The sequence below is a fragment of the Syngnathoides biaculeatus genome, chromosome 12 (assembly GCF_019802595.1).
Source record: "Syngnathoides biaculeatus isolate LvHL_M chromosome 12, ASM1980259v1, whole genome shotgun sequence".
NCBI classification, from domain to species: Eukaryota; Metazoa; Chordata; class Actinopteri; order Syngnathiformes; family Syngnathidae; genus Syngnathoides; species Syngnathoides biaculeatus.
In genome coordinates, this window is record NC_084651.1 from 1304716 (window position 1) to 1331945 (window position 27230).

Consider the following 27230-nt stretch of genomic DNA (forward strand, 5'->3'; position numbering starts at 1 on the left):
GCATTCGTTCTCCGCTGTGTCACTTTCTTGCGTTTTGCTTGTTTGCCAATGTCCATAAATCTTTTTCTGGAGCGCTCGCTTTCGGATTTATAGATAATTGGCACATTATAATTGGGGGAGAGGACCCTTTTCCATTATTCAACAGAAAGGCACTCGCTCAAACACACACACACACACACACACACACAGACACCGCCGTCAAATGCGCCCTCCAACCATTAAAACCTCACGGCTGCTGACTGATGCAATGCATTGTGGGTAACGACAACAGCAAACTCGAGTTCTTTTGACCATTATGCGATGCCTGCGTCTGCTTTTTTTTTTTTTTTTTTTTTTAAGCAGATGGCTTGATGAAACAGTTTTATGGGCTACGGGAACACAAACATTTTTTTTTTTACCTTCATTTGTGGGAGGGACAAACGGCAAACGCAAAGAGAAAATGACAAGAAGGAGCTGCTGTCGTCCACAACCCGCGCTCGAAGCTCACCCGCGGACGAACCGACTCCAGCTCCTGATGTCACTCGCTAGGCCACGCCCCTTTCAGGAGCAACTCAAACAGTAATTATACCTGATAACAGCCGTTTGTTTCTTAACATTGGTTTTCATGATACTTTATTATATTTGTGTACAATACAGCGCTCCCTGTCGTTTGCTTCTATGTTCCGCACGTGCGTGTGACGTCAAATGCGGCGTCAGCATTTCGTGACGTGTGTTTGCACGCGTGGGCTCTCGGGGGTGGGTGGCGGCGAGCTGTCGTCAGAGTCGGCACCGGCGCGTGTGTGCGTGCGTGCGTGCGTGCGCGCGTCCAAGCGAGGGCGGCGTTTTGAGACGTCGCTCTCGGGTTTCCGCGTTTCAGCATGGCGGATGCTGACGAGTTCGAGCGTCAGGGGGAACGCCAGCGGTCACTTTGCGCTTGTGGACGCGGAACCGGATGCACGGTGTCCGATATACAGGCTCAAATACCGTAGTAGAAAAACATTCCAAAAAAATATCAACATAGAAATAGCATATTGTTGCAATTTAACCCTCCCCTCCAAAAAATAATAATATTTTTAGTTAGACAAAATACTGGAAGATGATGACACTGTATGACAAAAAAATTACAACTCATGAATAGATTTTTTTTTTTTTAAAAATATTACATGGCTTAAAACCTTGTTAGATGAAAAATAGGATAGCAAAAATTGTGACAAAAATAATAGAAATTAATACAAATACTTGAAAAATACAACAGTTTAGACACCTCGAAAACATTAACGTAACATAAACAGAATGAACTATCGTCAAAATAAAAACCCCAAAATACTCAACTATTTGAACAAAAATGTTTATAAAAACAGAATATTACACCAGAAATACCAAAACATCAAAAAAATTTAAAGAAAACAAAATATTAGACATAAACGATAATCTTAAAAACATTTGAAAATGACAACTAAATATTACATGTAAAAATTTGAACATAAATATCAGATCATGAGAATAAATTCATCCAAAGTAAAAAAAATTCAGATGTATTTAATATAGTCATGATTCATAAATTACAATGCAAAAATTTGAAAGAATGAAAATAAAGTATAAGGGTTAGCTACTTCCCCCGCCAGCCGACCCGGTCGTCCAAGCTGCGGTTCCGTGCAGTCGCGGCCAGTCATGAAGTTGGCAGCCTCTCGGATGGGTCGCTGGAAATTTCGACAAATGCGATCCGTGGAGTGTAAAACGCGAGGTCGCCTCCCTGCCGGTGTGCGAGGTTTGCTTTTGAGGCCGACGCTTCTCTTTCCGATCGTCTCCCGAATCGCTCCGGAGGTGATCGGCGATGCGGCGGACGTGAACGAGCCACTTGAGCGATTTTGATGGCCTCCGTGAACATTTTGCTTCTTCTCGGCCTCGCCGTCGTCGCATTTGTGGAATGATGACTTTTGTTGTTATTATTTGAGTTGAGTTTATTGTGTGTTTATTCATCACTTGATGGTGTTTTCATTTTTTTCTTTTTGACCCCGGCCCCCACCTCTCTTTTTCTGTTGTTGTCTTCTGCATGCCCCCCCCCCCCCCCCCCCCCCCCCTGTATGCATGCACGGGACGTGACGTGACGTGGCAAGAATTGGAACCGGCGAGCTGTGACTCAAGTAGGCTTCACTTTGATGAGAATATGATAATGAACAAGTTGCTGTTTTTCATGTTTTGCGCGCACACACGCGGCGTCGACCTTGCTGTGTCCGCCGTGAATTCCAATCACTGGACTTGCGCTGCTTAGTTTTACCGTGGAGGGGTGGGGGTGGGGGAGGGGGACACCTTCAAAAGATTGGAAGGCCCTATATCGACATATTTTGTATTTATGAGCACGATGTATGAAGAGAAATGGCGTAATGAGTATAAGTATTTTTTAGACCATATTGTTTCCTTTTTTGATAATTTAAAAAAAAAAAAATTACAATAATTTAAAAAAATCCAACTAAAGATGAAAGTTTTTTTCAAGTCAGAATGTACTTAATAAAATATATTTGAATTGTAATATTTGGAGAAAAGAGGAGATTTTTACAAATGATAAATCATATGAAGAAAAAAGATGACAGTCTAAGATTGATTCTGCATTAAAAACTAAGCCTTTTGTTTAAAAATTAATGTATTCTAAACTCAAATAGTTTTTCCACAATTTATATTGTCTATTGATTATTACTTACTACCAACTAAAAGTAACACTAAACTTGAGTGAAATAGTTTTAATATTATGAAACTAAAGTTGTTGCAAAAAATCTTATTGTGAGATCAAAGATTTATTTTGTTTTGGGTTTTTTTTTTTTTGTCAAGGAAAAAAAAGTCATAATACTACAAGATTAAGATTGCAATTTTTCAATTAAAAAAATCACGTTTAATTACATTTTTATTATTTAAGGGAAATAGATTTCATCAGTTTGGAATTCACAAGGTTGAAGCTACTTCTCGGAGGGGGAGAAAGGTGAAAGATTACAAGATTAAAGTTTTTTTTTTTCTGCAAAAAACTAATTCAGAGTATTAAAAAAAAAAGTAGAAAAATTGGAAAAAAGCTGTCACATTTTGAAATTAAATTTAAATTTTTCTAAGGAAAAAGTGATTAGACTGAAATAGTACTTATTGTATTGCGAAAGTAAAGTAAATTTTAGCTATGGTGGAAAACAAGTGGTCACTAATGAGGTTGAACAAAGTTTTTAGAAAAAGTCAATTATTACGAGATGAAAGTTGGATTATTATTATTTTTTTTTTTAAAGGCCCCAAAATTTAAACATTAAAATCCCTTCCACCCCTGAAGACAACGCTTTGTTCCAAAAATGAGATTTAAAAAAAAAAAAAAAAAAAGCAGCAAAGAAGTAAACAGATGTTCTGATCCAGCAGCTCGGAGCTCGCCGAGGTTCCCCGCTGACGATGTCGATGCGCCAAAACAAATACGACACTTTTTTTTTTTTTTCATTCTCAAACGGCTGCGTGGTGTCCCAAAGCAGCGTGAAAGCAAACATTACATCAGCTTCACACTGCTGCGCGTGGACGGCTAATGCAGTCATAAAAAAAAAAAAAAAAAAAAAAATCATTAATAAAGCACGCTTGGAACCACATCGCTCAACACCAGCAATCGGATGAAATGACAGACAAACATTTTGTACTACATCATACGTCGCTCTCAAAGCTAATTAGCAAGTATAGCAAGATGGCCGCTCAAAAATCTTCACTTGAAAAGCAACAGAGCAATGACGTGGAATCAAAACTAGACTGCGCGCAGATCCCATTCACGTGGCAATTCGCATTCAACTTCCGGTCAGGGCAAAACATTGCTTCGGGTGCTAGTTCACGTGAAAATTGACATCTTTTTATATCCTGACAGTTGTACATTGTGAAACATAATGTTCTGTCAAAACCGTGCAGGCGGTCGCGAAGAAGTAACTTTTCACCGGTAAGTAAGTGTGTTACAGTTTAACCTTCACGATTAATTATTATGATTATGAATGTGGAAAATTTATCATTACGATATTATAAAGGTCTGTACCCTCTATGACATATTTGTGTCAGTCTATCTTTTAAACCTTCCTGCGCATGCTGCAAATGTTTAGATTAAATTCATGTCTCTAGGGATCCAAAACATCCCATTGTTGTATAGCTTTATCGCATCGTTTTCCATAACAATGTGTGTATCGTTTACCATGCTTTTTGCCCTGAGCGGAAGTCAGAGCATGTTGACCGTGGGGAACCAATGTTGGGTGCATAGTGCGCAGACTAGTTTATATTCTACGTCATTGCGACAGACATATTTGAACTTTGAAATAACGGGATGGATTTTCATAGATTAAATGGGAAAAAACTACCGTATTTTCCGCACAATAAGGGGCACCTTCAACGACTGGCCGTTTTTTTTCTTCATATATAAGGCGCGCCGCATTATAACACGCATAGAATAGACGCTGCTACAGTAGAGGCTGCTGGGGTTACGTTATGCATCCATGATATGGGCTTAGCTAAAGGCTCGATATTGATCCATATATATATATAAGGCGCACCTGATTATAAGGCTCTTGCGTGCGCCTTATAGTGCGGAAAATATGCTACTCAATACATGAACTTCTTCTTCTTCTTTTCCTTTCGGCTTGTCCCGTTAGGGGTCGCCACAGCGTGTCATCTTTTGCCATCTTAGCCTATCTCCTGCATCTTCCTCTCTCAACACCCCAACTGCCCTCACGTCTTCCCTCACCACATCCATCAACCTTCTCTTTGGTCTTCCTCTCGCTCTCTCTTCCTTGACAGCTCCATCCTCAGCATCCTTCTACCAATATACTCACTCTCAATACATGAACTGATTTAGATTATTAGGAGGCTATCGTGCTTTTTTTTTTTTTTCATGTTTGGGGAAGCTGGACAATCGGCAAAAATATGAATTAAACATGTGCTCATTGCGCCGGTTAGAAGGGGCTCCGCGGAAGCGAGCGGCCGAGTCACCTTTCTGGAGCGCGCCGGGAAGTTTCTGGATGGAAAAACCCGTGCAGACATGCAAACTCCCAAAGAGATTTGAACCCACAACCTCTTGACTTTCGAGGCAGACGTGATAGCCACTAAATTACCGTGCCGCCGACCCAGATTATTTCGCTTATTTCATGTTTTTCAAACGGCTTCGCTCGCGTGGTATAATTGAATTTTTGCTCCTCAGCCTGATTTTCTTTTGGAGAGGGCGACGTGTCCGTCAGACGCCGCCGAGATCGGATCAGGTGACGGCCAGCGCAGCAGTCGTGCGGGCTGCACACCGCCGCCGAGCATTAGCCCGATCAATATGCTTTCTCTCTCTCTCTCTCTCTCTCTCTCTCTGTCTCTCTCTCTCTCTCTCTCTCTCTGTCTCTCTCTGTCTCTCACTCACTCACTCACTCACTCACTCACTCACTCAGTCACTCACTCAGAGAGTGTGGGCCATGACTGTGTGAAGCTGCTCAGGGGGTGTGCACGTGTTCATTTGAATCACAGGCGGTGGGAGTTTGGACAAATTGCTGACTCGACATTGCGGCTCAGCGATACATTTTCCACACCGTTTAAAAAAAAAAAAAAAAAAAGAATGACTTTCGTAACACACACAGGCGTCACGTCTGCGTGTGTTTGTGTGTGTGGCCAGCTCCTCATTTGCATACCCTTTCATGTTTGACACAACGCGGCGCGTATTACTGTGTAGCACGTCGGAGGCTGTCATTTAAAAGGAATACGATATAAAAATTGATCTGGTGGGATAAAGAGGGCGGAATGCACTGTGAAAGCTTTAAAAGTGAAAACAATCGGATGCAATAGTGCATCATCATAAAATCTTTTATAAAAGTTTTGCGAGGGTTTGGCAACATGGCCTTAAAATGCTGTATTTATATTTTTTCATCACCGTCAATTTCTGGAGACGGTAATAGAATATTTTTTTAACGTAAGCAGCGGTACTTGGACTTACAAGCGAGTGAATGAATAGCCTTTTTTTAAGGAAAAATCCGACTTACAAGCACTGCACAATGTCAACAAACTTTGCATTAAGCAGTTAATAGTGAACAATTATTTAAAAAAAAAAAAAAAAAAGAGGCCAGTTGCTTGATTTAAGATATTTTTCGCCATTCCTAATTGAAATTTAAAAAAACGAAAAACAATCAGATGAGGTAACTTGGGAAAGTCTGTTAGCCCGATGCTAACGGCGAATGCAAAAGGCCATAGACCGGATAAGAGAACTTGGAACCCTTTGAGCATCGCTAACCCGCAACACATTTGGAAAATAACATCCATTTTTCATCGTCTGTGGAAAAACAACTCATCTTACTGAGTCACTTAGTTGTGAAACTCTTCTTTACGCTCGTCTGTGTTCCACTGCCCCCCGGTGGCCGTGGACATATGGCAATTCCTGCCCGTTTAACTTGATTTAACTTTGGCTGCGTTTGAGCTCATTTTCTACGAGTTCGACTTGTTGTTGCGATTCGTGTAACGCGAGCGTTTCCCTCCGCTGCAGGGCATCAGCAGCCTGTTCAGCTCCCTGAAGGTGGTCCGGCTCCTGCGTCTGGGTCGGGTGGCCCGCAAGCTGGACCACTACATCGAGTACGGCGCCGCCGTGCTGGTCCTGCTGGTGTGCGTCTTCGGTCTGGCCGCTCACTGGCTGGCCTGCATCTGGTACGTGCCCAACACAATTATCATAACGAGCGCACTTATTCTGTTAATTACGCATTCATTAGATGCTGCTTTTTTTTTTTTTTTCCCCTCCCGCCTCGCCATACTAAATGTGTATTTTTCGTTACATTATGGATTATTGTTTTTTTTGAATGCTTGGTATCCAAATGTGCGCACAGTCCCAGAGCAACCTTCACAGAGCCAAGGCACATATTTTACATTCGAAGAATCTGAAGGCACAGCACCAAACAAAAAATGTCACAAAGATTATGTATACTTAGGAGTCTCATTTCACGCACAAGTTGAAGGAATATTCGGTGGCGTGGATTAAAGAAGCCAGGCGATTACGCTTTGTCGACCCTTCGCCTTCACGTGCGTCGGGCGGGTGGGGGTGTACCTAATAAAGTGTCACAACACGTGAATCCCAACGCTGGTAAAAATAGCCGCCGCGCCGATTCCCACAGTGCCGTGTCGGCGGTTGCTATGGTCGCATCACAAGCTAAAAAAAAAAAAAAAATAAAAAGGAGAGAGGTTAACTGCCGTTACCTTGGATGACAGCGACGCTGTCACTGTAAATCTCTTTACTTTTGCTTGTTTCCTTTCTCTTTTTCGGGGGGGGTGGGGGGGGTGGTGCCTCGGATTTTGTTGGCAGTTCTGAGAGGAAGAAAAATATAAAAAGTGACTTGTTAGAATCGCTGCATTTCTTTCTATCTATCGGCCTGTCAAATTTTTACACGTGGTGATGTAATTTTGAAAAAAAAACAAAAAACAAAAATACAGCATACGACATTTACATGCACACTGAGACGCCACCGTTGGCGGGAGATGTCCAGCAAGTAGTGAAAAAGTCGAGGTGTCTTATTTTTAAACCCCAAAAAATCTTGAATAAGTGGGGGTGAACTGTCACGCGGTGTGTTCGGGGTTGGGCTGTTGAACTGAGAGTATGACGATGAGCAAGTACAGTACGTGCCCAAAAACTCTCCATAACTTCCAACAATAAACCAGGCGAAAAATAGCTCTTCGCCTCTACAAAACGCTCGTCCATTTCTTTTTTTTTTTTCTTCCAGATTTTCTTTCCTTATTTATAGCCCTCCAAAAAACAGCTGATGCCAACGTACCGTAATTTCCGACTAGAAGCCGCAACTTTTTTCACACACTTTCAACCCCGCGGCTTATGCGGTGACGCCGTTAGTTTGTAACGGCCGCAAGGGGGCGCTCGAGCGGGAAAGGTTAGAGTGAGGCCGGTGGAATATATGTGCCGAGGAAGTGACTTTTACCGGTATGTTTTTTTTTTGTTGTTGTTTTTTTTTAACCGGCCCTGTTAGCGCTGTGCTAGCGTTAACACTTTGCTAACAAAAGCTAAGGTATATTATTAAAACTTTGAAAACTCTTTCTTTGTAAATATCCCATGTTGCAAGGTGGGCACATGCGACTTTTAATCAGGTGCGGCTTGTGTATGTACAAAATGCTTTTTCCTTGAAAAATGTACTGGGTGAGGCTTATAATCAGGTGCGCTCTATAGCCCGGAAATTACGGTACCCCAGCTTAGTCCTGAAATTTTTGGGATGTAAAAAAACTTCTGTGGGTTTTTCCCGACTAACTGTCGCTGTGCAGTGTGAGCAACGGCGACCGCCGTCCCGCAAACCAAACCCCAAACCCGACTTTTGCGATGCCGCTCGATTGCAGGTACAGCATCGGCGACTACGAGGTGATCGACGAGGTGACCAACATCGTGCGCACGGACAGCTGGCTGTACATCCTGGCCGAGACCGTGGGCACGCCGTACCGCTTCAACGCCAGCGGCCTGGGCAAGTGGGAGGGCGGCCCCAACAAGGACTCGGTCTACATCACCTCGCTGTACTTCACCATGACCAGCCTGACCAGCATCGGCTTCGGCAACATCGCGCCCACCACCGACGGGGAGAAGATCTTCGCCGTGGCCATGATGATGATCGGATGTGAGTCGGTTGCCTTTCCGATGTCGGCGCCGACCCAGTTCGGCGGATATTTTTCGTTGCCCTGAATCGTAATTCTTCATCGTATCGAGATATTTTTGGATGACATAAAGATGTGCAGGTGGCACGCTGGAGAAACAGGTTATAGCGTCTGAGAACCGGGGTTCAAATTCCGGTCCCGCCTGTGTGGAGTTGGCATGTTCTCCCCGTCCCTGCGTGGCTTCTCTCCGCTTTCCTCCCACATCCCCAAAACATGCTCTAAATTGCCCCGTGAGTGCGACTGTTGTCTGTCTCCGTGTGCCCTGCGATTGCCCGGTGACAGCGCTCGTGAGGATAGGGAGCTCACAAAATGGAAGGATGGCTAAAGATGTGCATTGAGGAATAGATTTTTTTTACATGTTTGGAGTCAACGGTTCGGCTCACTTGTCCTCTGTCGTTCCCCGTGAAGCGGGAAGAGCCGTGTTGACGCTGATTCGTTTTCTTTGGGGGGGGGGGGTTGAAAGTCGGGAATTCAAAGGAGAGTCTCAAGCCCTAAAAATCGACTTAGGTAAAGTCACAAAGCAGTCGTACGCGGTTAGCTGCATCCTTTGAATCCATGGCGGTGTCTGTCTCCACGTGACGGTTGGCCTTTAGCGTCTGTGTTATTCTTGCCTTCATCGGGCTCATTAGCTCCAGTCGGCGCGCCGCTGAATTATTAAGATGTGCCGAGCGTGATGCACGACTCGCTTCTCACGCCGCCTCTCATAAAAACGTCTCGTAAAAAATAATACCCGCAAGAAGGCAGAGTGCAGGCCGGAGAGGAGCGTTTTTAGCTAATATGGAGGTTTTACGCTGAGTAAAGCTGCGCCCGAGGGGGAGAAATCCAGACAAATGTCTTTTGATAGGAGAGCCAGAACCACCGTCAAACTGTTATGGATCACCAAGGACGGACAATCTTCATTTGGATGGGACGCCGTCCTCGGGGGGGCCTCAAGGTGAAAGTTCTCATTAGCGCTAAAAGGTCCGGACTCCCGGGAACAAAAAAAAAAAAAAACCAAGAAGATGTGCGGCAAAATAGCAAAAATGGAACGGTCACAAAGAATGAGCTCGAAAAAAAAAAAAAATACATTTGAATTTGAAATCAAAATGTAATCATCTCAGTCAAAATTAGACTGTATTCATTTACCATAAATTGCATGGACATCTTGTAATTTTACCAAAGGGTAATCTTTATTTTTTGCGTTTTTGTTTTAAAAATATTCATTTCTAAACATAGAAATTTAAAGTAAAAAAAAAAAAAAAAAAAAATCACTTATGGTACACGGTAAATCGTGTTTTTCGTTGTCATTTTTTTTGTGGGGGGCTGATCCCAAACAACAACTCTTTAGTGTCGTTCCAGTGAAATAAAGATGACTGCATCACAGTCTATTAAAACCATAATTTTCAAGTGTGATAAATGGACCACAAGTTGTACGCTTCTGCTTGCTGTTGGTACACACAAATAACCCCCCCCCCAAAAAAAACCTGAAATTAAAACTATTTTTAACTTTTGAATACAATATATTTACATTTGTAGGACTACACTTATGTAAGTCCAATTGTCCTTCATGAACTTGAAGTCTGTATATACATTTGAATGAATATCGTTTTTGTTTTTTTCCGTCATGTAATCAAAGTGTCAAAGGTCACGCTGTGCCTAACGTGATAGTGGCTTACCATAATATTCATTTTCCTTTCAAGCACACAGTGAACACATAGGCCTACTAGCGACTGTATTTTGTCGTTGGTCGTGATGGTGCAACTTTTTTTTTTGTTTGTTTGTTTTTTTGTTTCACTTGGTGTAAAAAGTTTGAGAATCCCGAATTCGTCCTTTCGTGCTGAAAAGTTGACGATTGAATTCGCTTTGGTTGAGACGTTCACTTGCAGTACATGAAAGGTCTTAACAGCCAGCAGGGTGGCCATTTTTTTTTTCCCCCAGCATGCCTCACACAGCGTCCCGATGCCGTTTGTGCGTGACCGCGTTAGCCCATCAAGTCATCACACCTCCGTCGAGGAGAGGCCGATTATCGCCCCCCCCCTTACACCTCTTTCACCCCCTCCTTCTCTTTTTTTGGCCTTCTTTTCACCATCTCAGCAGAGGAGCTGAAACGGGGGGGGGGGGGGGGGGGGGGAGAAAAGAAAGTCATCTGCACACTTGTCGGCGGTGTAAATGTTTCATCAGAAAACGTCCCATTAAGGCGTGATTAGAAAAAGAAAAAAGGCCCCCCCAGCCCCCGGGAGGATGCGAGCGTAGATGCAATTTTACTCGTCGTCCGTTTGCGCTCGGCTATGAAATATGGATGCCCTGATACTGTTCTATTTTTAACGTCAGCTCTGGATACCGGTGCTGCCAGCGGAAGATCACAGTGCGAGGAGGGGATCGGGCGGGGGTCGTGGAAAGACGAGGGAGGGGAGCGCCGTGCATATGTCATGTTGCCATAGCAACTCATGGCTTGGAGCTGACAACTAGAGTGTCTCTTAAGTAGCTTCAAACGGCTCCGTAGATCCGCATCGTTAGCGACGTCTTCCCGAGACGTTCCAGGCTTCCTTGTAAAGCTCTCGTTAGCTCCCCCCCCGCCCCCCCCACGTCCGTGTTAAACCGTGACCACGGCCTCGGTTTACGGAAAAAAAAACCGCAACTTTCCGTTTTTCCTCAGATTCTTTTACATTTACAGCCTAAACGTATTTTTCATACAAATATCGACTTTCCAGTAGTGTTGATTCATCTGTACCTATTTCGCCAACTAGTCGCGTAATTGCCGCCTCATCCCTTTTTTTAATGAATGTATGTTTTTTTTAAAGCTACATTTTATTCTCATTTTTGAGGGTTAAACTTCCACCCCTAAATTTCATACGTTTGTCCTGAGCGGAGGCTATAGACTGTACAGAATTTGAGACCATAACAAAAATTGCCTTTTCTAAACGGCTAGCATTCGTGATTAGCACTAGCATGCTAGCGACTACATTTTTAGGTTAAAAAAAAAAAAAAAAGCCAAAATAAAAACTACCATTCAGCTCATTCATTGATCTTGTTATAGTATATGTATATTCCACTACTAATATTGTTTTAACAATCACTTTCTAACACTCATCTGTCATTTTTGGCAACATTATTTTATTGTCCGTCAGTGCATCTGACTTGACTGCAACAAAAGTCATGCAGTAATTATGGACATTAGCCAAATGTTCAGGTCGACAAAAAATGGGATCCGGGTGGCGCAAATACACTTTTATTGTCATTATTTTATTCATTGTCTTGAGGCAGACATTAATGCGTCGACTAATTTTTGTGGTCAACTTAGCAAGATTTTAGCGCCCCCCCCCCCCCACAGTCTTTGTTCTCTCTAAGCTGCGCACCTGCACACTGCTTTAGTTAGCAACAGAGTCTGGGCAACGTAGAGCAAAGACGAGTTAGACATGCTGCTTATGTTTACTCTCGATAATAATGGCAAAAGTTAAAAAAAAGAAATGTTGCTTAAATGAATGTCGGAGTATGTGAATAATAATAATAATGAAGAAGAAAAAGTGGTGAAACTGGATGAGATTTTCTCTTTTTTGACGAAAAAGGGTCTGGTCTGAAGCCAAAGTAGAAAGTACAGAATGAGATGGCGTATCATGTTAAAATTCCACCTTGACTCAGCCTGATCGAGGATGAAAGCACAGACAAGACACTGCACAAAAAGCTAATTCTGTATTTTAAAAACACTGTTTGGGAGCATTATTCAACTTTCGACATACATTGCTAAAGATATTCTGCAAGCAATAATTCAGTTTTACACCAAGTAAACAGACGGTGATATCGTGGCTTTAAACTGAATAAATGAAACGACGTTTCATATTTACGGTTCACAGTTGGCTGGGTTTGGTTAGCAATGTGTTTTTTGGTTTGTTGACATTTTCATTGCAGGTTTGCAAAAACACAAATAAAATTAAAAATGATGTGAATGCTGTAATCTGAACCTTTGAATGAGGCCCGTAACTTGAATGGATGGCAACGATCTGACCAGCGTGCATACGCCCGATGTTGCTCACAGTGGTCAAAGGGGGCGCTCACGGGCTGAGCGTGTTTGGGAACCTTGATTCCCCCCCCCCCCCATCGCTAGTTCACAGATGACGGCGTTGCCTTTTGTTCTGTTCAACCCAACTTCAGATTTTTTTTTTTTTTTTTTTTTTTTAACAGCCTTGCCTCACTAGGAAATTATGACCTTGGTGTGTTTTGAAATGATGTACACGTACACTTTTTTCCAAATGAAACCCATGACTTAGCCGTTTATTTATCAAAAGGGTAATATTGTAAGATGGCTTGAAAATGATATAAAAGTGCTATATTTTGGGTTAAAACGGTGAATATAAGTCATGTGAAAATATGGGGCAAATGGATTTACAATGTAAAGTTTACCATCATGTTTTTTGGCCCTTTTTTTTTTTGATAGGTAAACTATTTTTTGGGGGGGGGGGCAGTATACCATTTAAAAAGCTGAAATATTATAGTAGCATGAAACAAGAAGCAAAAGTGTTGATTTTCCTCATGCGTTTTAAAGTTTGCAACAATTGAATTTGAGCGACAAGAGCGCTATAAAGGCCTCCATTTTGTCTGGGTGTGATGTCAGATAACACGGATGAGCGTCGGAGGTCCTCCTCGGGGGAGTTTGGAGTACTTTTTAATTAGCGATATTGTCTTGCTCGCACTTTTGATTGCGCGGCGCAACGGCAACAAACACAACGCAGGTTTGCCGTCATCAACATGTGAGGATAATTGAAACGTGCGGCTGCCACGTCTCTTGGCCGACCCTTGGCGGGGGTGGGGTGGGGTCTAATTAGGCCCCCGCGAAGGCACACCAGACACTTTGATGCCAGCCCGCCAGCTGCTGGAGACGTCTTCAACAAGCCGAGATCCCCAGACGCGCTCACGTCTCCATTTCGGCGCTCAGCGGCTGACCCGACGGCGGATAAATGAATTGCGGTCGAAATGGCAAAATGTTTTGTATTGACCTTGTTTCAAGTTACAAAATATTTCCTCTGGGGGGGGGGCTGGGGTGAAAGGGACCTTTTCAACTATGGAAGTCCCGTTTGAGGGCACTGTTGTCAAATAAGTTCCATAAAGAACGTCTCGTCATCCGTCCTCTAAAGAGCTTGTCCCAGCTATCTTTTAGTCCGAGAGGCAGGGAACACTCTAAACTTGTTGCCAGCCTATCGCAGAAGCTCTCTGGCTGGCGTGGGTGATGTCATAGCTGACTTCCATGCTGTGCAATCAAATGGGCTCCTGTCATTCCCTTTAAACGTGGCGCAATAATCTCCAATTAAGCAACGTCAAACTTTCTGACCGTTTGTCACAAAAAAATCATCTCGATGTGATTTCTTCTTCTTCTTCTTTCCGGCAGCTCTCCTGTACGCCACCATCTTCGGTAACGTGACCACCATCTTCCAGCAGATGTACGCCAACACCAATCGCTACCACGAGATGCTCAACAGCGTGCGGGACTTCCTGAAACTCTACCAGGTGCCCAAGGGCCTGAGCGAACGGGTCATGGACTACATCGCGTCCACTTGGTCCATGTCGCGGGGGATCGACACCGAAAAGGTACGCGGCCGCGTGCAAGTGCGCTGTTGCGTTAGTGCACACACCCTTGAAACGAAGGTTGGATTCTCTTCCTCTGTTTGTTTCACGTCGGGTACAGTAAGGGAACAAAATGGAAAAACATGAAATTGCTTTTATTTAATGATGTTCAATTCATGTTATGCTGCATTCGGCAACAATGTGGATTGGAAGAGCACTCAAAGTCAGTTTTGTTTAAAAACAAAAGAAAGAAAACGAGCATCCAGCGTCGTGAATGACTTTAATGCGGACTCTTTTCATTTTGAGTGAGTTCTGGATTCAGGCCTTCTCATCCCCAAAATGGGAGCCAGCGCCTGCGTGGTTGAACGCCACCCAAAGGAAAACGTACGCCACGTTCGCCTGCGCCCAGGAGGACGCCACAACGAGGAGCTCTAAAAATGGCGCCTAATCCGTCTGTGACATTCATCTTGAAAGAGATTAGTTTGAAAGGCAGCGGCAACGCGCTGGGCAGGTCGCGCAATTTAGCCTTCTCGTCGTCGTCGTCGTCGTTGTTGTTGGACAGCAACATAATCCCATTTCATGTGCGATAGATAATAAGCCAATCGTTTTAGCCAATCCATTTTTTTTTTTTTTTTATTGCACCATCCAGGTGCTGCAGATTTGTCCGAAGGACATGCGGGCGGACATCTGCGTCCACCTGAACCGGAAGGTGTTCAAAGAGCACCCGGCCTTCAGGCTGGCCAGCGACGGCTGCCTGCGGGCGCTGGCCATGGAGTTCCAGACCATCCACTGCGCCCCCGGCGACCTCATCTACCACGCCGGCGAGAGCGTGGACAGCCTCTGCTTCGTGGTGTCCGGCTCGCTGGAGGTCATCCAGGACGACGAGGTCGTGGCCATCCTGGGTGAGTGCGGCTGCTCCGTTTGGACTGACTTCTTTTGACGGCGCGGGAAATTGACACGGTTAGAAAAAGAATTACGTTAATTGGACACGTGTGATTGTGGGTGTGGCAGTTTGTCTCTGCGTGCCCTGCGATTGGCTGGCGACCAGTTCAGGGTGTACCCCGCCCGCCTCCTGCCTGTCGACAGCTGGGATCGGCTTTAGCGCTCCCTCGTGAGGATAACCAGCAAAGAAAATGGACGGATAAAAATACCGCAATAACTAATTAACATCATAGCAAAGTGTCATGTCTTCAAAGTTGTGACGTGAAACGATAAAATATTTACAAAAAATGTTATTTCCGAAGATAGTCGGATGATTGGCATTTTTTTGCTGATCAACCGTTCAGTCATAAAATTCACCGATTGAAAGACATTTACTCCGCGTCGGCGTTGTGCATAGTACATCTGAATCCGAAAGCTATTTCTTTTTCTTATAGTAGTATTTATGTATTTACTGTAAATATATGACGACACGTAACGTAATGCGCGGATCAGACCACAAGACAAATTTGCTCATTCACGATCGTCAGACTACTGCAGTAGAATCTTGTATTCTGATACCATAGCATCACATTTTTTTTTTTTTTTTCACGATCGGCGGACTTTATCGGGTCAGCTCAGATGTGACCGAACACACGAGTGGATTTGTCGACTGTATCACAAAAAGAAAATGGAGAAAAAAACGTGTGCTGGTGCTCAGGACGTTCGCGTAAAGTTGGCTTCACTTAAAGTCAGGATTGTAGGACGACGGGTTAGAGAGCCCCGCCCCCTCAAAACGGGCTAACTTCAGCAAGGAACAAGAGAGAGCCCGGAGTATTCGATGAAAACCTGTTGCAGACGCGCGACTTTTTCAAATGGTGTAAATGGCTTTGCATGTATGTTGGCAGCTTCTAACATCATCAATTATTTCACCACGTGATTGATTGAGCAAATAAGGTACCGGGATCGGAGCAAACCGTCCCGTTTCCAATGAGCCCCTCGGAGATCTTTCGTGAAAATGTCGATACGCCGGCGACGCGGCGGACCCCGCGGGGCCCGCGTCCGGCGGCGATAAACAACTTAGTAGTGTGGATCACAATCTCATTAGCCTAACGGGGCTGCGGAACGCGCACGACGCGCAGGGTAATGAAGCCCCGCAAGGATATGGGCGAGATCTCATCCCTGGGGCGGGGGAAAGCGATGCAGACCAGACCCGGTCTGCCAAATTAGCAGGAGGGCGGGGGGTGTCTTTTTTTTTTTTACCTCTCCTGTTTGGCTGCTTAATCATGCAGGATGCCGTACTTCCTCTATTGAGCTGGATCCTTATTGGAAATTGAGAGAATGCGGCATTGTGGGGGGGGGGGGCAGACAGGCAGAGACAAAAAAAAAAAAAAGAACCGAAAACAGCAGCAGCGTACACGGGGGGTGGGGGGGGGGGAAGTCCTTTGAATGCACTTAATTTGAACATGATTGAAATGTATTAAAATCACGTACTTGTGTTTTCTGGAAAAGGAGAAAACAAAATTTTACTGACGCGCAACCGACGTCCACGTTCAAATAAAATCCTTTTTGGCCCCCTTCGGAGAACAGAATCCCGAGTTGCGCGCGAGGCAATCAGCGAGTGACTCAATGGCATCGACGTGCGTCCGGGCGGACAAAATATCCGTCTTGAAGGTCTTCCGTTCTCCCCCCCTCCTTTTTGCGGGCAGGCAAGGGGGACGTCTTCGGCGACGTCTTCTGGAAGGAGGTGACGCTGGCTCAGGCCTGCGCCAACGTCCGCGCCCTGACGTACTGCGACCTCCATGTCATCAAGCGCGACGCCCTGCAGAAGGTGCTCGAGTTCTACACGGCCTTCTCCAATCACTTCTCCCGCAATCTGCTGCTCACTTACAACCTGCGCAAGAGGGTGAGTGACGTCGCCCACGCGCGCACAAAAAAAAAAAAAACAAAACAAAAAAAAAAACGGCAAAGCGACTGATGATAAAGAACCCGCGGGATCACGATTCTTCCACAAAGCCGGCCGGGACAAGTTGCCGGGCAAATTGGCTCCATATATTAAACCCACCCCACGCCCCCTCCCGATCCTTCAACTCGGAATTGAACAAGCGCAGTTGCTACCAATCATTACCTCGTTCATATTAAGGTCACCCTGCCCAAGAGAGAGCGCGGCCGAGATTGAATTGCCGGCCTACGAAGAGGCAATTTCATCTGCGCCGCTGAAATAACGGCTGGCCGTTGGCTGGGGGGGGGGGGGGGGGTTTCCGAGGGTATCGTTGCGCTACACGCCGACGCGCCCTGCTGGGAAATCCTGAGGTGGATCGCGAGGTTGCGTCGGCCAGCGACGAAACCCCCGAGCGCGACACGCTCGATAGGCGAGTGAGACTTGACGAGAAAAACGGTTCCGCTTCGCCGCTTTTGGGCAGTTCTGCTTCACGCTCCGCGTGGCGCTGTCACACGGCCGGAAACCTTCAGCCCCCTCCGAACGTTGGCTATTTGCCTGCGGTTTCTGTTTCGGCAGCCGAGTGAGCGCAAGAAAAACACGGCACAACTTGTGTTAAAGGCAACCGATTGAGGAAAAAGGACGTTTTAACAACAGCTTGAACACAAACAATTCGGTTTCTGGAGTATCGGCCCGCCCGTCACGTGGGAAATTAAACAACCAAGTAGAGTGTTACCTGGAGGTACCACTGACCCAGATGATATGGTTATATAGCTGATTTTTTTCGTTTTTTACTTTAACGAACAAACATTTGAACACAAATAGCGCACCAAATAATCTAAAAATACTCACAGCCATATTGTACTCTGTGCAAAATGATGAATATTCCTGCATCTTACAGTGACTCTTTTTGGTTCGTCTGTATGAATGTATTATACTGCTCCCAGTGGCCAAGTCACATACACCGGAAGGAGTCACAATTTTTAGTCTGTACGTTCCATTTAATTATGTTGTCACTTGGCGTCCCCCAAGGTTCAATCTTGGGTCCAATCCCGTTTACTCTTTATATAAACTATGTGCTATCTTTCAAATGTTGTCAAACATTGTATCGGTACTTATTTTTTCTTTAAATTATATTAGGCGGCATAGTGACACGACAAGTCCAAGCAATCTGCCTCACAGTTCTGAGGACTGGGGTTCAAATCCATGCCCCGCCTTTGTGGAGTTTGTATGGTCACCCTGTGCCTGCGAGGGTTTTCTCAGGGTACTCTTGTTTGGTTGTTTGATGACTCGAAATTGCCCAAAAGTGTGAATATGAACATGAAGTGTTATTTGTATGCAGCCTTTGATAGGCTGGCGACCGCTTCAGCCGAAGATAGCAAGGATAGGAGTCCAGCACGCCCACGACCCGCGTGAGGATAAGCGAGACAGAAAATGGACGGACGGATCTTACTTGTTGCTTTGAATGCCAGGTCACGTTGTCGTGTGCCTTCTGGCAATGGAAATGAACATTTAGGCTATAATTAGCTGCGTGTAACGTAGAATTGTCCCGATAACACAAATACATGGGGGGGGGGTAAAGGGCGAAGAACCCCCCCCTCAAAACAGACTGATACCAATTACTTTAGACACCTGGGAACAGGATTTAAATCCGGAAAGAAGCAGAGGAAGACCCGGACAGTTTTGTGTCTGTCCGCGAAATGACTTCAAATCGTAATCCCGCCGAATTGTCTTTCAGATGGTTTTCCGAAAAATCAGCGACGTGAAACGAGAGGAGGAGGAGCGGCAGAGGCGCAAAAACGAGGCTCCTCTCAACTTACCGCCCGACCATCCGGTGCGCAAACTTTTCCAGCGCTTCCGGCAGCAGCGAGAGGCTCGCACGGCCACCGACAAGCCGGAAGACAACGACGTGGAGAAGGGGGCCGTCTACGCGGAGGTCCCCAAGACGGCCGTCGTCGCCGCCGCCGCCGCCACCAGCATCGTGACGGTGACGGAAAGCCCGGCGACGCCGTCGTCGTCGGCGGCGCCCGTCCCGTCGCCCGCGCCCCCCGGCCGCGCCCCTTCGGACAAGGTGAAGCTGCAGGTGCCGCCGCCCGCCTCCTTGGTGGGGGGTCGGGCCGCCGAGCCGGGAAAAGTCAAAGGCTGGGGACGCTTCAAGGAGTCCATGGCCAAGCCCGACAACTGGAAAACGGTGTCCAAAGCGGAATCCATGGAGACGCTGCCGGAGCGGACCAAGGGCCACGAGTCCCAAATGTCCCTGAAGAAGACGGACTCGTGCGACAGCGGCATCACCAAAAGCGACCTGCGCCTGGACAAAGTCAGCGACTTCCGCTTGACGCCGCAGGACCGCAGTCCCGTGCAGCCGCCCGAAACCCGCCGCTCCTTCTACCCCATCCCCGAGCAGAGCCTGCAGGCCTCGCTTCAAGAACTCAAGCTGGAGCTCAAAGACGACCTGAAGAGCCTCAACGTGCGAATGTCGGGCCTGGAGGCGCAGCTCGCCGAAGCCCTGCAGCTCCTGAAAGCCAGGACGCCCGCCGCCGGCTCCCCGCAAGCTCTCTTTGACATTTCCGGACCCGCCTCGCCAGAAGCCGACAAGGAGGACATCTTCTCTTGAGCCTCGGGGGGGACGTTTCGCCGCGATCCGGTAATGGCCGCGTTCTTCGGGGTTAGCTGAGGCCGCGCCGGCGCTGGAGTTTGGGGGGGGGGCTCAGAGGGGCGGCCTTTTATATCGGGCGTCGGAAACGAGACGCGCGGGCCTCCGTCGCGGGAACGGCCCGGGGGGCCCGAGGCGGAACCCGGCGCCGGCGAACCCGGTCGGCCTTTTTATCTGTAGATACCGAACACCGCGCTCGAGAGCTCCGGCGTAAAAACGGCATGACCCAACGTTGTATGCTGTACGATACCTTGCATGTCGCATCTGTTCACCGTTGACGGCACATGCGCAACCGCCGGGGGGTGGGGGTGGGGGGGCGGGGGCCAAACCCACGAGCGCTCTCGTGGTACGCAAACCCTGACCGGGAAAAACGGCTTCGGTCTGAATGTACCTTTGCGAGCGAAGCGTTCGCTGGAATTTATCTTTCAACCGGAAAGTCGATTGGGAAAAACAGAAATGTGGGACATTCGGAGGAAGTTGACGCCGTCACCGAGGGTCTGGCTCGTGAGTGGATTCGCAGGCCAAGCCATTTTTCTGCCAACCAAACGCTGAAACATTTTTGCGATCTTCTGTCATCCACTCGATTCCCATCAACTCCACGTTGCGCTCGATTGATTTTGATTTATTTTTGAGTACACATTTGGGCACATCTGGCGACAAATCCTCGTTGTCGGGTCGTTTGTTTGTATCCCGACACGTACTGTTTACAAAGCTTACGAAAAGGTCGGACACACGCCTCGACGGGTTTGATTCCGACAGGTTGTTTGCATTATGCGAGGACAGTCGAGCGTTTACGCCCCCGCAGCCCCCCCACCCCCGCGGGCGAGTGTGAAAAATTTGGGTGGCGTCGTGTACGATTACGAATTAGACGTGACGACGTCCGGCGGTTGTCGTGATCGCGGGGAGACGCCGAATGACCGACGGAATGCGGTTCTAGAAGCGCGCTGGGCCTTTATGTATATCCTGAAACGCAACAGCGACCGCCTTCACGTAGCATGAAAACCATGCATCACTTTATTATGATACTAATATCATTTCCACTATTCGTCTTAGCGCAGGATCCAAACGTTCCAAGTTGGAAGGGATTTCAGAGTCAGATGGGGGAGGGACACAATATATTTATATTTTGTGCTACTGGTTTGCATGCAGGCATTATTGTCAAATATACAGTATATATCATGATAATAATAATAATAATAATAATCATTCTGCGGGAGAACTTGCAATATTCCAGAGGGAAATACCAAATATGTTCGACGGACGGACAGAACTTTTTGTGATGAATTCTATTGGAAGGTTGGACAGAGAGAAGTCGGCTTTTGAAGGGGAAATAATCAGGAAAAAAAACTTAATATGTGGGAAATCTTTTTTTTTTTTAAATTCCCCAAAATATTCACTATCACTGTACATGAAAATGCAAATTATTTTTGTGAGGCTTTTATCATTCGAAAATAAAAATGTCCCCGTAATCGATGGCATTTTATTCAAACGACAACAATTTTGTCCACATCAATAAAAATCACGTCTACAAATAAGCTAGCGTGTGTGTGTGCGCTCTTTTAACAACCAATTTACATTTTTGTTTTCATCTTAAGGCGAATAAAAATTGGGAAACGGACCACAGAGACCCAACAAACGAGAAGAAACCCTTTTAAAACATTTTCATTCGCTTAAGTAAAGCCTTGAGTCAAGCGGATAATTATGCATATAAGGTTCTGTATGTAGAATTTAATAACACCAATAATTAGTTTACGTTCGCGTTGTTAGGATTTGCATTCCTGAAGCTAAAAAATGTTTTGTTTTTTTCTTCTTTGATATTGTGGAGTTGCCGGGTTGACGCGGTCCACTCCCCGTTCACTCCGTCCTCTTTGCGTGTCAAAGAAGAAGCGCCGGCGTTCTTGTATTATTCATCATATTCCTATGGATAATTTATGTTTTTTTTTTTTTTTTTTTTTTTTAAACACGACTCGTCTTTTATCAGGAAGGGATGCAGCAAGGGGGGAGGGGAGATGGAGGGGGGGGGGGGGGATTGAGCCGACTAAAAATAAAGAGCCGGCCCGTCGTCGGAGACGGGAACTCATTTGCGGCCACGTAAAGGAAAACATGCTCGATAAATTGAGAAATGAATCATTTCATTTATAATGCAGGAGCTCACAAGCAAAGAAGTCGCTTCCGTCATATTTACGAAAGCTGAATGCGGGACATATTGAATTGAATCATGCCAATATGAAATGGATTGATGACTTCTGGGCTAATCTCGTTTCCTACAACCTTTGAATGTCGCGCGACCAAAAATGGATCACGCCGACCTTTTTTTATTCAGTCACGTCGTACTCGTATTTTTTGGCAGGCGAGGCAAAAGTAATGTTTTTTAAAAAAAAAAAAAAAAAAAATAGAGACTGGTAAAAGAGAGAGGACTGATTCAACAGATATTTTGGTAATAAAACAAGTAAACACTCTTCCGCTGCGTGCACTCACGTTCGACAATGAGGCACTCCAAAGCGAGGATCCATTTTTGGGGTGTGTAGACATAGCCGGTGAAAGGTGCTCAAGTTCTGATATACTCGAGTCGGGGCGTGGGCAAATCAGGCCGGCAAAAAAAAGTTGAACGCTCTTCAACGCCTCACAATTGAGGACTCGATTCTTTGCAGGCAATTTTCAAACATGTAAACAACGAAATTCACTCTTTAAGTGCAAAATTCAAGAATAATAATTACTGCCAGTAATATACAATATTTGTTTAGATAACGTAGATAACTGTTTCCCCCGTTTTGGAAACTTGCAGAGTGTTATATGGAAGTAAATATGTGCCAACAGGATATGAATTCAAAATGCCACCGAAAATTGTATGTTGTAAAAAGCACATTTTCGATAGCTGTATTTCAGTTCAACTTTTTACTGTTAACAAATTGGCCTTATAAAAAAAAAAAAAAAATTCAACCTTCAGAATTCAAACGCAATATTTTCAACTGGCTACAATTGGCTGGCTGAAATTCACCGTCTGACAGCCAGCCAATCCAGTGACGCGTTCTTAGCATGTGATGTGTCACGTGACTAAGAAAGTGTAACTGGTTTGGCTGGGTGTCGGGTTCTGACCTGATGTAACCCTGCCCTTCTTAACACTGAATTTAGACAGTGAATTTCATACAGCGATTTGTAGTCGGTTGAATCTCAGGAGTTTGAATTTTGAAGGTTACATTTTTTGATATGGTGAATTTTTGAAAAGTTAAACTGAAACATAGCTATTGGAAATGTGATCACTTTTAAATAAAAATGCAAATTTTAGAACATGTAATTTTCAGTGGCATTTTGAATTCAAATCCTGGTGGCACATATTTACTTGCAGTTTTTTTTTTTTTTTTTTTTTTTACTTCAGTGTGTCAGAGCTCCCGGGAGTTTTGCGTTAGTTGGAAACGCCAACCTTCTCTCTTTCCGTATTTTTGTCGTGTATTTTATCTAATGCGGTGTTGTCATCCACTGAGTTTGTAAAAATGTAATGAAATAGAAATTTCTTCAATTGTAGGGAGACGGAACAAAAAACCCCACTCAAAGTACAAATACCTGAAAAATGGAGTGAAATCCAAATGTTCCCGAGGTGACGTAAACCGAAGGAGCGCACGAGGCCCTCGAGCCAGACTCCAAAGTGTGGAACTCAGCAGGTTTTTCGATCTCCTTTAGCCGAGACTTTGGCGCTCCTTTTAAGCGGATTGGACACTGATCCCGGCTCATCCCCGACGCCGCGCATCAACTAATGGAAACTTAAAGGACGCGCTCGTCCCGTCGGATTACGTTTTTAGAAGGACTGACGCCACTTAACTTTCAGTTTTGTTTCTCTTTTCGAGTTAAAACCTACGGTGGACAGAGACTTGGGGGGAAAAAAAAAAATCGTCGTGCCCCCCCCCCCCTTAAAAAAATATGGGATGGTATACAATCCATAATTTACATTTTTTTTTTGAAAAAAAAAGTGCAATTTTTCCTCATTGTTGACAAATGCCTGGAATTGACCCGTAATGGCTGTTTGAAACCAAAATTGGCCTGTTCCTGTTCCTGCGCAGGGGTTCTCGAGACGTTGACATGATTTGAAGCCGACATTTTGGGGTTGAGCTCTGCCGTTTTCACAACCCCTTCCGAGACAATCCCGTCCTTCAGATTTGGTTGGATTGAGAACCGAGTGCAGTCCACTACTAGACCAGGTGGAGGCCACTCGAAGATTTGGGAAGAATTACACGTTCCGCGTCCTCCGCTTTGGCTGTCATCATCATCATCATCCTTTTTCCTCTTTGCCATTACTGCCACATTTCTCCAGTGGGCAAAATGACCTTTTTTGGGCGTATAGAAAGATGAGATGAGACCCAAAACTGCTTTATTGGGATTTGAGCGGACAGCCGCAGCGCAATCACGGAGGTAGATTATTTTACACACTGACAAACACCGTCCATCCACTTTCTGAGCCGCTTATCCTCACGAGGGTCGCGGGACCGCCGGAGGGAGGCGATCCCAGCGGTCATCGGGCAGGAGGCAGGGGGCGCGCCCTCAACTGGTTGCCGGCCGATCGCCACAATAGCAAAATGGCTGACGTTGGATGGAAAACTGTGACTTCCTGTGTTTGCATTTCAGAAGGTGAATGGCGTCCGTTTAAAAAAAAAAAAAAAGTGCCCGGCGGCCGCCCGGCTGAGACTCTTCAGCAGTTCGTCTCGTGACTTTAGCCTCAGCCAAATTTGACGTGGAGGCCAAAGACCGGAGTGACGGTCTGAGCGCTTCCGGGTGCTGAAAAGCGTGAAATATGAATGCGCATGCGCGTATATTTTGTAAACTTCCTGCCAGTCTGAAACATCCCCATCCGTGCTTCTTCAACATGTGCCATTCCTAACGTACATATATGTGTATATAGCTTTTTTTTTTTTTTTTTTTTTTTAAATCAACTTTTGTTTTAAGGTTAGGGTATAACGTATGTTAGCTCCCTCTATGTAGAAGAAGGGGAACTACGAGACCGGGGGATTTCCCAGTAAGCGTCGGCTGCGTACCCAGAGTTCCCCCCGTTAGTAACGCCTGCGCATTCATCACAAGGAGACTTTTCAGCACAGGGGGAGCGCTCAGACCGTCACACCAGCAGCCCTTCTCTGCTTTTATACAGCCGTTATTCGCCGGGGTTCCCTTCCTTACGGCCCCGCCAGTAACAAAAATCCGCCATATTTTTGCAAGCCGACCTCACGTGCGACTCGTCCAATGACGTACACTTGAAGACACGGGCGACTTTGTTAGCACACGTTTTAGCACGTACGTAGGCTACCACATGGTGGCGCCCAAGAGGCAGCGAGGCCCAATTGCATTTCACATCTGGAAGCCGAAATCGCGCATGTTTTGTCTCGAGTCATCTTTTATTTGCGAGTTATGCTGCTCTGTTTTCTGCTGTTGTGTGACGATTGTAGTTTCAATGTGACAGCGTCGGCGTCTATTTAGAAAACAATTGAAGACCTCTACGATTGTGGAAAATGTGGCGCATTTACGAAAAAAATTGGAAAATCTTGTCAAGGGCGCCAGATTTGGATTTTCAGTCAACTCGGCCTATTTGCGAGTCCTGGGCATGGAGCTCAGTCGCAAATGACTTCAGATGGTTTTTGTTTCATAGCTCATTTTTTTTCCAATTTTCTATTCCAAGTACTTGCCCCCCCCCCCCCCACTCACTCACTCTACGAGTCAGCGCTCAGCGCTTGAGTTCGGCCAGCATCCCGCGCAGGTTCCGTTGGCGGCGGTCCAGATCCCGAGAGCGGTTGCGGCGCTCGGCTTTTGGCTCTTTCTTTCCTTTGCCGCGTTGCAGGGCGAAGGTGACTCACGGGGGCTGAGGGGCCCACTCCAGTCCCACCTGAGCGAAGCAGTAGAGGAAGGCCAGCATGGGCGGCGCCGCCGTGGACCAGCCTGGCACAACCACAAGCGTAAGGGCCCTTTCAATGATTTGTTTTTGAATATCATTGCGTTAATGAGCCCGTGCGTCGTCGTGTTTGTGTTTTACTTTGTGCGGCAGCTGAGCAAGGCGAAACCCCCCCCCCCCCCCCCCCCCCCAGAACGTGCGCACCTGCAGCCACAATACTTGCCTGATTTTCCTTTTTGATATTTTTTTTTTCCAGGTTTGCTGACGTGCAAACGCGCCGAACCCTGCGCGACCCTCAAAGGGAGCCCCGCCGTGTTGTCTTGACACGTAAGTTTCAAAATAAGACATCAGCCCAAATCATATCCGGTCTCAGTTACGAAGGCCACACGTGACGCGCTCAAATGTCTTCATGTCAGCACACCTGGCATCTGTAAAGCTGTAATACAGTCACGCTAATGATGCCGGCCGGCTATTATACGTTCTATGGAATACGTATGCTTTGGAATATTTTTTTAAATTGATCCTTACTATGGGAAAATATCCAAATATTATTTGATATATAATTTTTAAGTTTATCCATTTTAGTTTTGCAGTTCACGTGATTCTTTTCAAATTATTTTTCCATTCATTATATTTACAAATCATTTTTATACTATTATAATTTAATATAATACAAATATGAAGTCATTATTACATTTCTATAACAATATTCATGTATTATTTCAACAGTTTTAAATTAAGCCTCAAGATTTTTTCATTTTCAGTATTTGGGTTGTATAAAAAAAATCTTAAAACATCAGAAATGATCTAAACATACATTTAATTACTCACATGTCACATCTAATAATTTTCCTGTGAATTGCTTATGAATAATGATTTATTATTATTATTGTATAGTACATTATTATATTTGAATATATATAGAGAGTATAACATTTTATATCCATCATGAGTTTTGAATTTCTTTTTTTGGGTGGGGGGGATTACTTTGAAAAAGTTGAACCAAAGATTTTAAAATCAATGTTTTATTGCCTTTTTATATGTATTTTTTTGTGAATTGATTTTGTTTGTATTCATTTTTCCTCATCTTATTTGTACAAATGAACCCCCTCGCACCCTAAGAGACGGACGGATGTCTTGTCCTCTCTGCCTTTGATGAAATAATAAAGACCAGCGGGCACCCGACGGGCACCCGACGGGCGCGGTGATGACCCGCGAGCTGGCCGGCAGCGTTCCGACCAACCGATCCGACCGACCGGCGCCGCGATGAGTCCGAGACAATAAATATCCAATATTATTCCTGCGGTTTTAATCAAGCGGCTCCGTAATTGCGCCGCAGAGACGAACATCCAGAACTGGATCAGAACTGGATTGGCTCAGTCTGCCAGACGGAAAAATGAAGACGCGAAGAAATTCTCAACATTCGCTCACCTAAAGGGCAGCACCTCACGATCAATTTTGACGTCCCGAATGTTGTTTTTAATTTTCAATTGCTCTTTGATGTGCAACCCGCCTTTTTCCCCTTCCCAGGGGGCGCTACTGAGTGACTTTTGTGAGTTTGCATTGGCGGCTCCTCAAATGCATCCACTTGTGCGCAGCTGTCGCGTTCAAGGTTTGCTGAGACCCCCCCAAGCCCCCCATCTCGTACACTCTCGCCCGCTCCCCCAAGCTGCTGATTTGATTGGCTG

At 45.5% G+C, this 27230-nt stretch overlaps 2 protein-coding genes across 5 annotated transcripts in view; one reads left to right on the top strand and one right to left on the bottom strand.

Moving 5' to 3' along the window:
* The window catches only part of kcnh1a (potassium voltage-gated channel, subfamily H (eag-related), member 1a), a 40127-nt gene extending 16843 nt beyond the window's left edge, over positions 1 to 23284 (top strand). For 2 of the 3 annotated variants that reach the window (XM_061837584.1, XM_061837585.1), the window contains 6 exons: positions 6479 to 6636; positions 8320 to 8591; positions 13988 to 14187; positions 14813 to 15065; positions 16791 to 16987; positions 18759 to 23284. In XM_061837584.1, the coding sequence (XP_061693568.1) occupies positions 6479 to 6636; positions 8320 to 8591; positions 13988 to 14187; positions 14813 to 15065; positions 16791 to 16987; positions 18759 to 19634 (1956 nt within the window). In that variant the 3' untranslated portion in view covers positions 19635 to 23284. Of the gene's footprint in view, positions 1 to 2096; positions 2124 to 6478; positions 6637 to 8319; positions 8592 to 13987; positions 14188 to 14812; positions 15066 to 16790; positions 16988 to 18758 lie in introns of all 3 variants that reach the window. The other variant, XM_061837583.1, reaches the window with a different exon arrangement.
* The window catches only part of hhat (hedgehog acyltransferase), a 28384-nt gene continuing 16139 nt past the window's right edge, over positions 14986 to 27230 (bottom strand). Inside the window, exons 12-13 of one of the 2 annotated variants that reach the window (XR_009797487.1) lie at positions 25363 to 25589; positions 14986 to 15096 (exon numbers count right to left, since the gene is read on the bottom strand). Coding sequence is in view for 1 of the 2 variants with exons in the window: in XM_061837590.1 (XP_061693574.1) it covers positions 25504 to 25589 (86 nt within the window). In the remaining variant the exon portion in view is untranslated. Of the gene's footprint in view, positions 15097 to 24019; positions 25590 to 27230 lie in introns of those variants that run through there. The other variant, XM_061837590.1, reaches the window with a different exon arrangement.